Raw genomic sequence first — 12,142 nt, forward strand, 5'->3', positions numbered from 1 at the left:
TGGGACTAATAACAAGATAACCAATGTAAAACATACAGGGTCTGTAGAATGTATATAGGTTCAGAGCTTTTGTGAAATAGCACAGTTACAAATATAAATCAAACTGGATGGACATCCGAAATAGAGGAAGGACTAAAAAAAAACAAAATAAATGTCTGTAAAATGTGTATAAGATGTATAAACTGAAGGTAGAAGCCTAAGTGTTTATTGGTTTACTCCAATTGGGGGAAGGGTGGTAGTGTTTGCAGGGAATAATAAAGGCATATTCTAAAAAAAGTATGTATGTCTATATAGGTATGTGTATGTATATATGTGTATATGTATGCGTGTGTGTATGTATATGGATATATGTATTTACCCCAAAAATATATGGGGGGTTGAAAATTATGCAGACAATTACATTGATGGAAGCAACATTCTTTCGGCAATATTAAGCTGAACCACCCCTTAAAGGAAAAAAAATCCCTTCTTTGGGATAGGGGACAGTATTTTCACGTCCGGATGAAAAGCGTGCCCAAAGTAAACTGCCTGTCACTCAGGCCCAGAAGCTAGGATATGCATATCATTGGTAGATTTAGATAGAAAACACTCTAACGTTTCTAAAACTGTTAGAATTATGTCTGTGAGTATAACAGAACTGATATGGCAGGCGAAACCTCGAGGGCAAACCATCCCAAAAAATAATAATTTCACCTTACCACTGTTTTCAATGACTAGTACTATAATTATAAGCCCAAGTTCTCCCAAATTCCAGTTCCTAGGGCTTCCACTAGATGTCAACAGTCTTTAGAAAGAGTTTCAGGCTGGTTTTTGGAAAAATTACCCAGAAATTGTAGTTTTTCTAGGTGGCTCACATTTTGGCTGTAGCGTTTCCAAGCTCGTGGAGGAAAGCGCGTTCTTTCTTAAGTCAAACGTTGTTTGACTTGTTTGGAAAAGTTTATTAGTAACGTTTTGATTCATTTTGTATGCATTTTGATGGAGGGAAACTGAGTGGATTATTGACTGTAGCGCGCCATCTAAACTGAGTTTTTATGAATATAATGAAGGAAATTATTGAACAAAAGGATCGTTTGTAATGTAACTGGGACCTTTTGGAGTGCCAACAGAAGAAGATCTTCAAAGTTAAGGCCTATATTATATCGCTATTTCTGACTTTCGTGTCGCAACTCCCTGGTTGAAAATGATTTGTTATGCATTTGTGAGCTGGGCACTGTCCTCAGATAATCGCATGGTTTGCTTTCGCCGTAAAGCCTTCTTGAAATCTGACACAGCGGCTGGATTAACAACAAGTTAAGCTTTATTTTGATGTATTGCATTTAATTTAATTTGAATTTGGCGCTCTACCATTCCACCGGATGTTGTCGAGGTGTCCCGCTAACGGCACGCCTTTCCTAAACATTAAAGAGGGGGAACAAATTTTAAAAAGACCATGACCCTGCTTGAGCTGCTGATGTTTATACACGAAAGGGAGCTCTCAGAAATGTTTCCACATTTATGGACTGGATTTGTCTTCTCTTCCATTGACCTTAGCTGAAGCAGAGAGGAGCTTTTCAAAGCTGAAGCTCATCAAATCCTACCTGAGGTCCACCATGTCACAGGAACGCCTTAGTGCCCTTGCTGTCATCAGTATTAACCATGCAATTGCCTGGCAGATTTCTTATGATGATGTAATTGATGACTTTGAATCAAGGAAGGCAAGAAAGGTCAGGGTTTAGATGGCAGTTGTGCAATTTAGTTTGTGTTTCTTGTTTGAAGTGCAATAGTGTAATAATCAGGTTCTCTTCTTTATAAGTGTGTTATTCTATTTGTGTATTTGTGTGATATAGGATTTGTGCAATTTAGTTTTTTGTGTGTTTATTGTTAGCAATAGGGTAATAGTGTAATAATTTGATTATCTTTATTTGTATTTATATACTACAATTTGTTTCTATTTGTCTTTGTTACTTTTTGGTATTTATGAGTCTTATTTTTGTATATATTTTTATATGTATATAGTTTTAAATGTTATGACTATGTATTTGTGTTGTTCCAAATGTCTGAATAAAAATTACAGTTAGTGCAGAATGGTGCTTTTTTTGTTGTTGGCTGTGGGGTAACTGAAGGGGGGGTTCTCCCAGGGAGCCATACAAGCTAGAAGCGCCACTGCATGCCAGGCTCTCTTGGCTTAGAGTTGAGGAAAGACTGACTGCTTCACTTCTTTTTTATAAGAAACATGTTGGAAATTGCAAGTTGTTTGCACTTACACAAAGCACTGACCCCACGAGACACCCGTTTTTTTAGTCCCCAGGTCCAGAACAATTTCAAGGAAACGTACAGTATTATACAGAGCCATGAGTGAATGGAACTCCCATCTTATATAGCGTAAGTGAACAGCAAACCTGGTTGAAAAAAAACAAATAAAGCAACACCTTACAACACCTCTCCCCCATGTGACCTACTTGTTGTATGTACTGACATGTATGTGTAACTGAAAGATCCACACAGACTACATTTTAATATTTGTAAATGTATGTAAAGTCTTTTATCTGTAATGTATTTTTTGTTATGTTTCAGAGCCCAGTAAGACTAGCTGTCTCCATTGGCGTTGGCAAATGGGGATCCTAATAAATCAAATCAAATGTATATCAATAGATACATGTATGCCATGATTATGGGAACTAGAGGAGGTAGGCTGCTGAGTGCCTGGTGAATGGAGAGAAAAATATCCTGTACACACCACTAACTAATTTTCTTATACGATTCACTTTTGTCTTCCATTATGCATACATCTGATTTGCCAAGCCCAGGCCTCGGATTTGTGTGAGAAAAGAGGTGTTGAATGCCAAACCTTTTGCACTCGGGAGCCAAGAGTATGTAGAATGCTGACACCAGTAGAAAACAAGGCCATTCTCTACAGCTGCATGTGCTGCTAATGGAGCAGCTGTGGCGTGTGGGGTTGGGCTGTTCTTTTCGGCAGCTTTCAAAGACAATTCTTACAATGGTGTGTCACCTGAGTATCAGAACATATCTATGTTGTGGTACAGTACAGCTACCTGGGCTGAGCTGCTATGTGAAGGGAGTTGGTGGTGATGATGAATTGACCATCCCCTAGTAGTCCACTGTGCTGTGGGGCTGCTGTGGCCTCCCTCTTACCTTCTCCATCACTTCGTTTTTTCTTTTTCTTCCTTAGACTTTAATGGTGTCACATTGTGAATTCCCTACGCAAGCTGCCTCTATTGGCCATTTTTTCAGGCCAGCCGCCACAAACGGCCCCATGCTGTCAGACTGGTCATTATCTTGATATGAGGGGTCAGGCCGGTCCCAAATGGGTTTTTTTCTGTCTTGAGGTTGTTGTTTTTTGGTTGTCATGCTGTCTTTTGACAAATCTCTTATTGTTCGTCCACACCCCCCATGTGGCCAGAGTGAGAGAACTAACAGGAACTTTTCAAATTAACCCAAATCCCAGTCTGCCTGTTGAATTTAACTCTGTCAAATTGACTGCCAGCATCGACATAAAGGAGATGTATTTTTAATGTGTACATATCAAGAGGACGAGGGGCTGTAGGCAGTAGGCTAGTCTCATAGGGCGGTCACAGTGCAACCGGAAAGGTTTCCAATTCCAAGTGTTTTGAAGACATTTTTAAAAGGCTTGTGATAGCCACATCTACTTTCCGTGACATCACTCAATAGACAGGGCCTCTCATGTAAGGGAGCTATTGATCTGATCACCCCTGTTACCTTGGACCCTCAGAAAAGGGGATTAAGGGGTCAATTGACATTATTGGCAAACCTGTTTTTATAGCTCTCTCTGTTACAAGAGTGGCATGACAGGATTTTAAATGGGTGTTTGCTCTCACTCTGTAACAAAGAGAATATATTTTAAACAGAGATGACTGAGAACTATGGCACTCTGCTTCCTAACAATAGCCATTTCTATACGCAGCTTCATGCTATATGCAAACTGTATGCCAGCAATTAGCATTCCATTGAATGCTTCATGAGGGGGAAATCCAAGATGCAGGCTTCTTGCAATCTTGGCTTTATTGTAGAGGTCGCATAGAGTTAGCACTCTGATGTACATTGAACGCTACCAATGCATTTGACCATTTAATTGTTGTGGGAATGCTAAGACTCTAGGGTTTACTAGATGGACTTCACGCCCATTAACCAGGCATGAGTCCTAACCTCCGCTGTAGTCAAAAGAGGCTGGTCCAACAATGGAAAATCAGTTGCTTCACTCTTTAGGGAGTGCAATTGGGTTTTCCTTTCTCAAACACACACCAGTGAGTGCTCTCATGAGGTTCATTGATTGTGGCTGTGATGATGACTTCAACCATGCCTGGCCTCTCTCTCTCTGGCAATCCAGGCCCACTGGCCCATCCATCCATCCCTTAGAGCTGAGCCATCATCATCACTGTCAGATGAACCAATCATGACCAATTACTGGGATTATCTTTCAGTGATCACAGCACATCTGGCAGCCATCAGCCACTGTATAGATTGTTGGAAGCAGGGGAGACAGCAACCTGGCAGGCCAAGGCATGATCCTAGCTGCTAGAGACCTGGCCAGTGCCAACAGGGTTGAACTGCAACTAGAGGAAAGGGGCATACCTAGTCAAATCAAACTGAATGCAATCAACCAAAATGTGTCTTCCATATTTAACCCAAACCCTCTGAATTAGAGAGGTGCGGGGGGCTGCCTTAATCGGCGCCCAGGGAGCAATTGTTGTCGGGGGGGGGACTGCCTTGCTCAAGGGCAGAACGGCAGATTTTTCCACCTTGCCGGTTGAGGGATTTGAATCAGCAACCTTTCGGTTGCCCCCCCTAGAATATTATTATTATCATCATCACCACTCAGCCTCTTTCTTCCAGCCCTTGTCCCAACAAGTACCAACACTTAAGATCATTTATTGGTAGCTTCTTCTCTGGTGGGGAGACAAACATCAGCCAAAAAGAGAATAAATCTTTGATGTAAAATCAGAGATAGTTGCTTCATCAATTTGCCAAATGTGATGTGTTCTTCTGGCGGCTTGTGTCACTCTACCAAAGCACTGAAAATTATTTTACAGTTATGTTACCACAGCGTCTTAAGAATAAAAACTAAAATCCAATGTGCCTCCACGAGTATAGAGGTAGTGTAGTAGAGACAGACAGGAGTGTGACTGCGTGGTGGGATGATTTTAAGGGTCTTTCACAGATGATTGGTGAACATGTTTGCGGAGGATTTATGCAGCATCAGATGTGACATCTGTAGGCGACATAGTGTGCCATATACAGAGCCCCCAGCCATGGACGGGCATTGGCTATAAATGAGGCATGCTAAAGTAACCCAAAGGTACTCTTTGCAAAACAAACAATACCTGACCTTGTGATCGTTTACGCTATACAGTTACTCATATGTGCAAGATCCACTTACAGGCATAGTGCTCCCAAGACTAAACGTGACAGAATGCTTTTTCAGTCCCTTATGGTTTTTTTGTATCATGTCATGTGCATTTCATTCCTCTTTGTTTTTGTTGGCAACCTGGTTATTCTGAGAACATGAGACAAATACACAATAACGACATAAAGGTTTTTGAATGGCAGGATGCCAGGCAATACTTTTCCCTTGACATATATTTATCCTTACATCGCAGGGACACCAGAAACACTGAAACTGGGTCTAATGTCTGCTATTTTGGTTGACTTTTTGATATTGCTGCAGATGGTTCTTTTGATAATGTTATCAGTGCTATGCTGTTCCATTTTAGAGAATGAAAACCTCTCTGTATTGTATGTGCTCTGCTTGACTCTGCTGTGCTTTGCTCTCCTGTGCCATGCTGTGCTATGCTAGACTATTGCGTATGCAGTTTTCACATAGCTATTGAATGTGTGTGCTGTCTCTCTTGTGTCTCTCTCCCCACAGAGTGTAACGTCTTGATTGAAATTTGTCTGATAGTTTCTGTGTGTCTCTGTCCTTGTCATTAGGAGTGCCATGATTGCTGACTGGGTGTACTGGCTGTCCGGGGGCTCAGATGAACACATAAGCAAGCTCATCAAACTGTATTGGCAGGTGAGAACAGATGGCCCCAGAGCAGAGATGAGGGGCCCACCGCCCAATCAAAAGCTCAATGAATGATTATTACTTAAAAGACTGCCGACTGAGGTAGCTCTTTGCATATCAATCAGGCAGAACGCTGCATAGCAGTAAACGGTTTATAATGAACCAGAGCACAGCGTGGTGGCACCAAGTGAACCTAACCTCAACACTGGCAAGCAAAGGTCATCCAATGAATCAGCCTCTAGACTACTGTATGGTTACACAGACCTTGTTCTCTCTAATCTTAATGACCTCAACCACTACTATCACACCCTCTACAGAATTGACAGAATACATGTAATGTGTTTGCTATGTTTTACCATTTTTACTTGCCTTGCGTATGTCTAGCATCATAACCATGTAGTACTGAATATAAACCCCAAGCTTTGTACATGAGTTTCCATAAGATGTTGGAGGTTGGCGAAGGAACACATGCAAACATAGAGGGAATTACACTCGCTGAAGTTGCTTTTATGCACTTCAAGTTTAGCAGAGGAAAGGTGAAGAGTTTTTTTAATTTGGAGGGCAAAATGAATGCTTTTGACCTTGAAAGTGGGTTTGTACGGATCTGCATTCGCTTGAAATCGAGCCTTGATTTGCATTTGCTTGAAGTGAGATGAGTGCGGGATAGATTTTAGTATTCAGTACATCAAGCACCTTCCGTTTTATTCATTTCCGTCCCATGTGAATTTCAATACGTCTGTGTGTGTTTATCCTGACGGCCCTTAAACTAGCTCCCAACATCACACACAGCCTTCTACCCACTGTGGGTTTCAAGTCCCTCAGTGAGGGCCACAGATTTAGAACCACACTACTTCCACTTTTAATGTCTCCTTTGTCAAATAAACAGGGGAGAAACTTCGGACTGGTATTGACGTCAAGGAGGCATTTTGTTTTTCTATCACATGGCCTTTTTATGGATCATCTTTACAGCTAACTCATTCCATATTTTATTGCAATACTTTCTCACTAAACATGCACATGGAAATGAATGTCAATAGAAAATATCTTCGAGCCCTAGCTATGGCATTTGTTTCATTGTGATACATTTTCTTGCCTGCTGACAAATGGCTCAGAAATTCTCCATCAAAACAGAACACCCCCAAATAATTGAATCAATGGGCGAAAACACAACATTATCTCCATAACTACTGTAGGGAGATAATGTTGTGTTTTTCTGGGTGGTCAGACTAATGAAGCCTCAGCTCTTTCTCTTTCACTTATCAATAGAGGTGATTTAATAAGCTAGCGATCTGAAGCTCAAAACAAACTCATTGACATAGTACTGTAATCTGCTTATTCTAATGTCATCTGAAATAATAAGTAGATGGAGAGCTGAATTGTCTGGTAGGGTAATATTTCCCTTTAGCTTCAGACAAATGTAAAAGGTTATGGGAAAACCAAAGCCATGTTAATCCCCAATCCATAATCTGTTCCCTCTCATTCAGAGTGGATTTAAACGGAGAATAGATTAGTCCAGGAACACCGTTAGTTTCCCAGTTGCTATGTTTTATTCATCCCAACAACCCAACGGAAAGCATAGCAATGTTTAAAATTCTTAGACATTTTCTTGTTTACAATTTAAAAAAATCCCAGTCCATCAAAGCACAGAAAACAGTAAGAACAAATGTAACCTTGAATGGCCAAATCAGCAGATCTACTGTCACAGCTCTTGTAGCAGCCTGAACAATTCAATCAGCTCTGCTTTTAGAAACTTTCATCATTTTAGGAGTGTCTACCTCTGAGTAAGGCCAGCAGCATACCACCCTGTATCCCACTGCTGGCTTGCTTCTGAAGTTAATCAGGGTTGGTCCTGGTTGGTCTCTGGATGGGAGACCAGATGCTGCTGGAAGTGGTGTTGGAGGGCCAGTAGGAGGCACTCTTTCCTCTGGTCTAAAAAAATATTCCAATGTCCCAGGGCAGTGATTGGGGACATTTCCCTGTGTAGGGTGCCGTCTTTTGGATGGGACGTTAAAGATCCCATGGCACTTATTGTAAGAGTAGGGGTGTTAATCCTGGTGTCCTGGCTAAATTCCCAATCTGGGCCTCATACCATCACGGTCACCTAATCATCCCCAGCTTCCAATTGGCTCATTCATCTCCTCTCCCCTGTAACTATTCCTCAGGTTGTTGCTATAAATGAGAATGTGTTCTCAGTCAATTTACCTGGTAAAATAAGGGTTAAATATAAAAAAAATAAGGAAATTAGATAACAATGGTCCTCTCTTACTCTCTTCCCTGCCTCACACGACTCCACAATCCCAGGCTCTGTTGGACGAGGCGATCACCATGGAGGATGGTTTCTCTGTCATGTACACCCCGTGCTCTGCTGGGGACTCCGTGGGGGATTGCATCGCCAAGGCTGAGGAAACCTTCAGGAAACAGCACACTGCGTTCACAGACTACCTGTTCACAGGTATGGAATATAGACCAGGGGGAATGGGAGCGAGGAATAGACTCTCATCTCTATGAGATTCATCCTTTAGAAATGATAGAGCTCCCTCCAGTAGAAGGAGTGAGTGAGATGAACATGGTTCTCCCCCACATCTTCCTCTCAGCAGGAGGCTATACTGTATAGCCTGTTCTCCTCACTGTCAGCCTGCAGCTCAGACTAGCAGGGGTCAAACACACACACTGCCAGTGCCTCAATTAGCCTGCCCTGCCTCATCTTTCCACCATGCCCTCCTATCGAAAACAAATGCATATCTACAGACCCCTGTCTAGATCAAATAAGATGCCCTCTACTGTGGTTTAGCCACATTAGCTGGTTACCCCACCATGGGCTGTCTGTTACCTCCCCATGCAAGTGTGTTCCAATTTGAGAAGTGCTGTTCCATTAACTCTTAAAGATGCAGTCCATGATCTTAAGCACTTACAAATTCGTAACATATTGTATGAATTGGAATTCGTTAACGTATTATACGTATTGCAAAAAAACATTTATATATATTTTTTCAAATGCAGGACTTAACATATTCGAACTGGATGACATAGTTCACAATCGTGCAACATTTTCAGGGAGCACTACTTTCAAAACTACTTGCTGAAATAATACAAAACCTCTAGAGACTCACTTTAATTACCCTCTACACTGAGACATGTGCTCTGAATGGTGCATGTGTCCGCGGACAGGTCCGATTTCTCAAACTGCCATGGGGTGAGGCATGAGCTGTAGTGTCCAGGAAGGTCATCAGCAGGAATGGTTGGAAGAGGGGAGGAGAGAAGAGGGGAAGGAGGAGGAGGGAAGGGAAGGGTAGTACCCAGAGACAGTGGACGAAAAGGGCTGAGGATCTCTGAAGGCCTTGATTAAAGTTAGACTTGTGCTCAGTTCTTTGCTTCCACCCAGCCAGGATAACAAGCCAGACCAGTAACCCCCGGTGACACAGGTCAGTGGTCAGAGAGGAGAGGGGAGTGCTCTCTGGACCAGCCTCATCAATAACACCACCACACAGGGGAGGGAGAGAGACACACACACACACACACACATTGAGAGAGGAAAGAGGAACATTCACTTGAGTTTCTCAAGAAGTCTAGGCTACAGTATTACTATTATAAGACTCAGTGAGTCTTGCTGAAGGGTATTGCTTTTTTGTGTTGTACATTCACCATGGAAACTCTGAATTCATAGACACAGCAGGGAACCCATCATCCATCCATCACCACTCTGAGGGTGAGTGTCTGTCTGGGGTGAATCCTTTTAAGGCTAATAGCATTAATGTAACTTTGACCCAAGGGTCAGCAATGCCATGAAACCAACCCAAATGAGTGACCTGGTTTGGGAGCAAAGCAGCCATTGTGGGGGACACTGGTAATACAGTAGGCTACCCAATTCCAATGGCACCCAACTCCCTATGTAGGGTCCCTATGAACTGTCATCAAAAGTATTATACTAAATAGGAAATAGATTGCCATTTGGGATGCAGCCTAGTTGTAATCCAATCATTGGAATTCCATGGAGAACACATCATCCCCTGCTGTGGCATCTGTCAACTGCCTCGGGGGATGAAAAAGGCAATTTCCCAATTTTTACGCATTTATGGTACACTATGCATACAGGCAGTAACATATGAAAGGGCTGACATTTGTGTGTGGTTTTGAATGTAATATTTACGGATGAATTGGCCTGTAGAACATTACAAGACATAAAGACACTACTTGTATGTCAGAGCATTGTGAGAATAGCAATCAACAGACTCAAGAAGAATCAACGTACCCAAGTCTGTCTCTCACACATACTGTGCATTATATTGGTCATATACTAAAAATACTGATTGGATTCTATTGATTTGAGAGGAATGAGCTGTTAGCTAAATGTGGTGCAACGTATCACTTCTCACTTCTGAGATGTACTGTATGTCTTTGATGTACACTGTCATTGATGAAATTAACCTAATAAATAAATAGATTAAGATTTACCTTGAATGTATTCATGTTAATTACCCAGCCCTCCTGTTCCTCTCTGCCTGTCCCCCAGACCCCAGTGGAGGTCACCTGCTGCCCCAGACCACAGACTGGAGCAATCCCCCGTCCACCCAGCAGAAATACGTCCTCACCCTGGGCTTCAGGAGGGGACAGGACGGCAGCTTCCTCAGCAAACTCACCAGCAGGACCTGCCCCTCTTTTACAGGTACAGATACTGACGCGTGCACACACAACACAGAAGTTTGTTGCTAGCAGCTGTAGTCACTGATTTTATTGTCCCGGGCTACTGCAATACTTACCAACTCTTAACTCGTATATGCCTTTTCAGTTTGTAAAACGGTTTTAAAATGTTGGAGTTTGTACATCTGTTGAAGCATGCTTGTTTTATTATGGACGTGTAACTCTGAGAACTGAGAGAGTCGATAGAGTTGTTTTCTGAAGTGGTTGCAGATGATGTAGAATATTGAAGTATGCAGACAGTTCCAAGTCACTGAACCCCCTTGACATCACACAGAGTGGTATGACTGTCACCTAACCCTTGACCTGGTGATCACGTCACACTGTCAGCTCTGTGTTCTCACAGCACCTTCATACTCACGACACCAAAGAGATCCCACATACTTTCTCTAAAACAGACACACACTTCTCAGAATGAACAAACAGCAATGCTGCCGAGAGACATTTCATATTTATTAGCGACTATTCAGGCAGGGTTGTTGCATACCACAGTATTGCAGGCTTAGAACACTAGGTTGGATGATGGTAGGAAAATGGACCACAGGCTTTCAGTTCATTACATTAGTCAGCTAGTCAATTTTGGAATTAGTGGATTTGTCATTTGACCCCAGTCATCTTGCAATCATTACGTCAAGGGGGGCAGGGGAGGTGAAATATTGACACTGTTGAAATGGAACAGTAATCTAGCTTCTGTATTATGCATTTACATGACACTTCATATGGTCCACAGCAGTGGTTCCCAACTTGTTTTGGTTACTGTACCACCAACATAATTTTGCCCTTGCTGGAGTGCCCCTGAAATTCCCCCTCATGTACATTTTACCAGTAGGCCTATGGTCTCATGAGTCTTCTTAGGTACCCCTTGTGGATTGGGAACCACTGGTCTGGAAAGAGCATACAGGAGAGATGTTGTAGAATTGACTGCTCTGCACTAACAAAGATTATATAGACTGACTGACTGACTGACTGACTGACTGACTGACTGACTGACTGACTGACTGACTGACTGACTGACTGACTGACTGACTATCTTTCTTTCTATCTTTGTCTGCTTGTTCAGTTCCTCGGTAGAGGAGCGCACAGACAGAGCTGAGGAGGTCAGCTGTGCTGTAGTCGTCTGCTCTGTTAAAAGGGTTGGGGGTAGGCAAGGGGGAAATCGATGCCTTTGTGTAATGTATCAAAGACATGGGCACTGCATGGGTCTGTTAAGCCATCAGTCATTTGCCGCTGGCGCAGGGGGGGTGGCTGCTGAGCTCACCATAAGGGGATGTCACCACTGCAGTGTGCGTGTGTGCTGCTGCTGCTCTGTGTGAGTCACAAACACAGAACCAGACACACCATCAATCCTGCATTGATTAGCAAACCGTAGTGTTGATTAGCTGTAATTTATTTGTGCTAAAGTAAGTTTGAGTTTAAAGCTGAGTC

At 42.5% G+C, this 12,142-nt stretch overlaps 1 protein-coding gene across 1 annotated transcript in view; it reads left to right on the plus strand.

Moving 5' to 3' along the window:
- LOC129869305 (spermatogenesis-associated protein 16-like) overlaps positions 1–12,142 on the plus strand; it is a 50,151-nt gene that overhangs the window by 23,016 nt on the left and 14,993 nt on the right. The window contains exons 5-7 of the mRNA XM_055943654.1: positions 5,947–6,031; positions 8,324–8,474; positions 10,533–10,685. Coding sequence (XP_055799629.1) covers positions 5,947–6,031; positions 8,324–8,474; positions 10,533–10,685 — 389 coding nt within the window. The remainder of the gene's footprint in view (positions 1–5,946; positions 6,032–8,323; positions 8,475–10,532; positions 10,686–12,142) is intronic.

The sequence above is a fragment of the Salvelinus fontinalis genome, chromosome 14 (assembly GCF_029448725.1).
Source record: "Salvelinus fontinalis isolate EN_2023a chromosome 14, ASM2944872v1, whole genome shotgun sequence".
NCBI lineage: Eukaryota > Metazoa > Chordata > Actinopteri > Salmoniformes > Salmonidae > Salvelinus > Salvelinus fontinalis.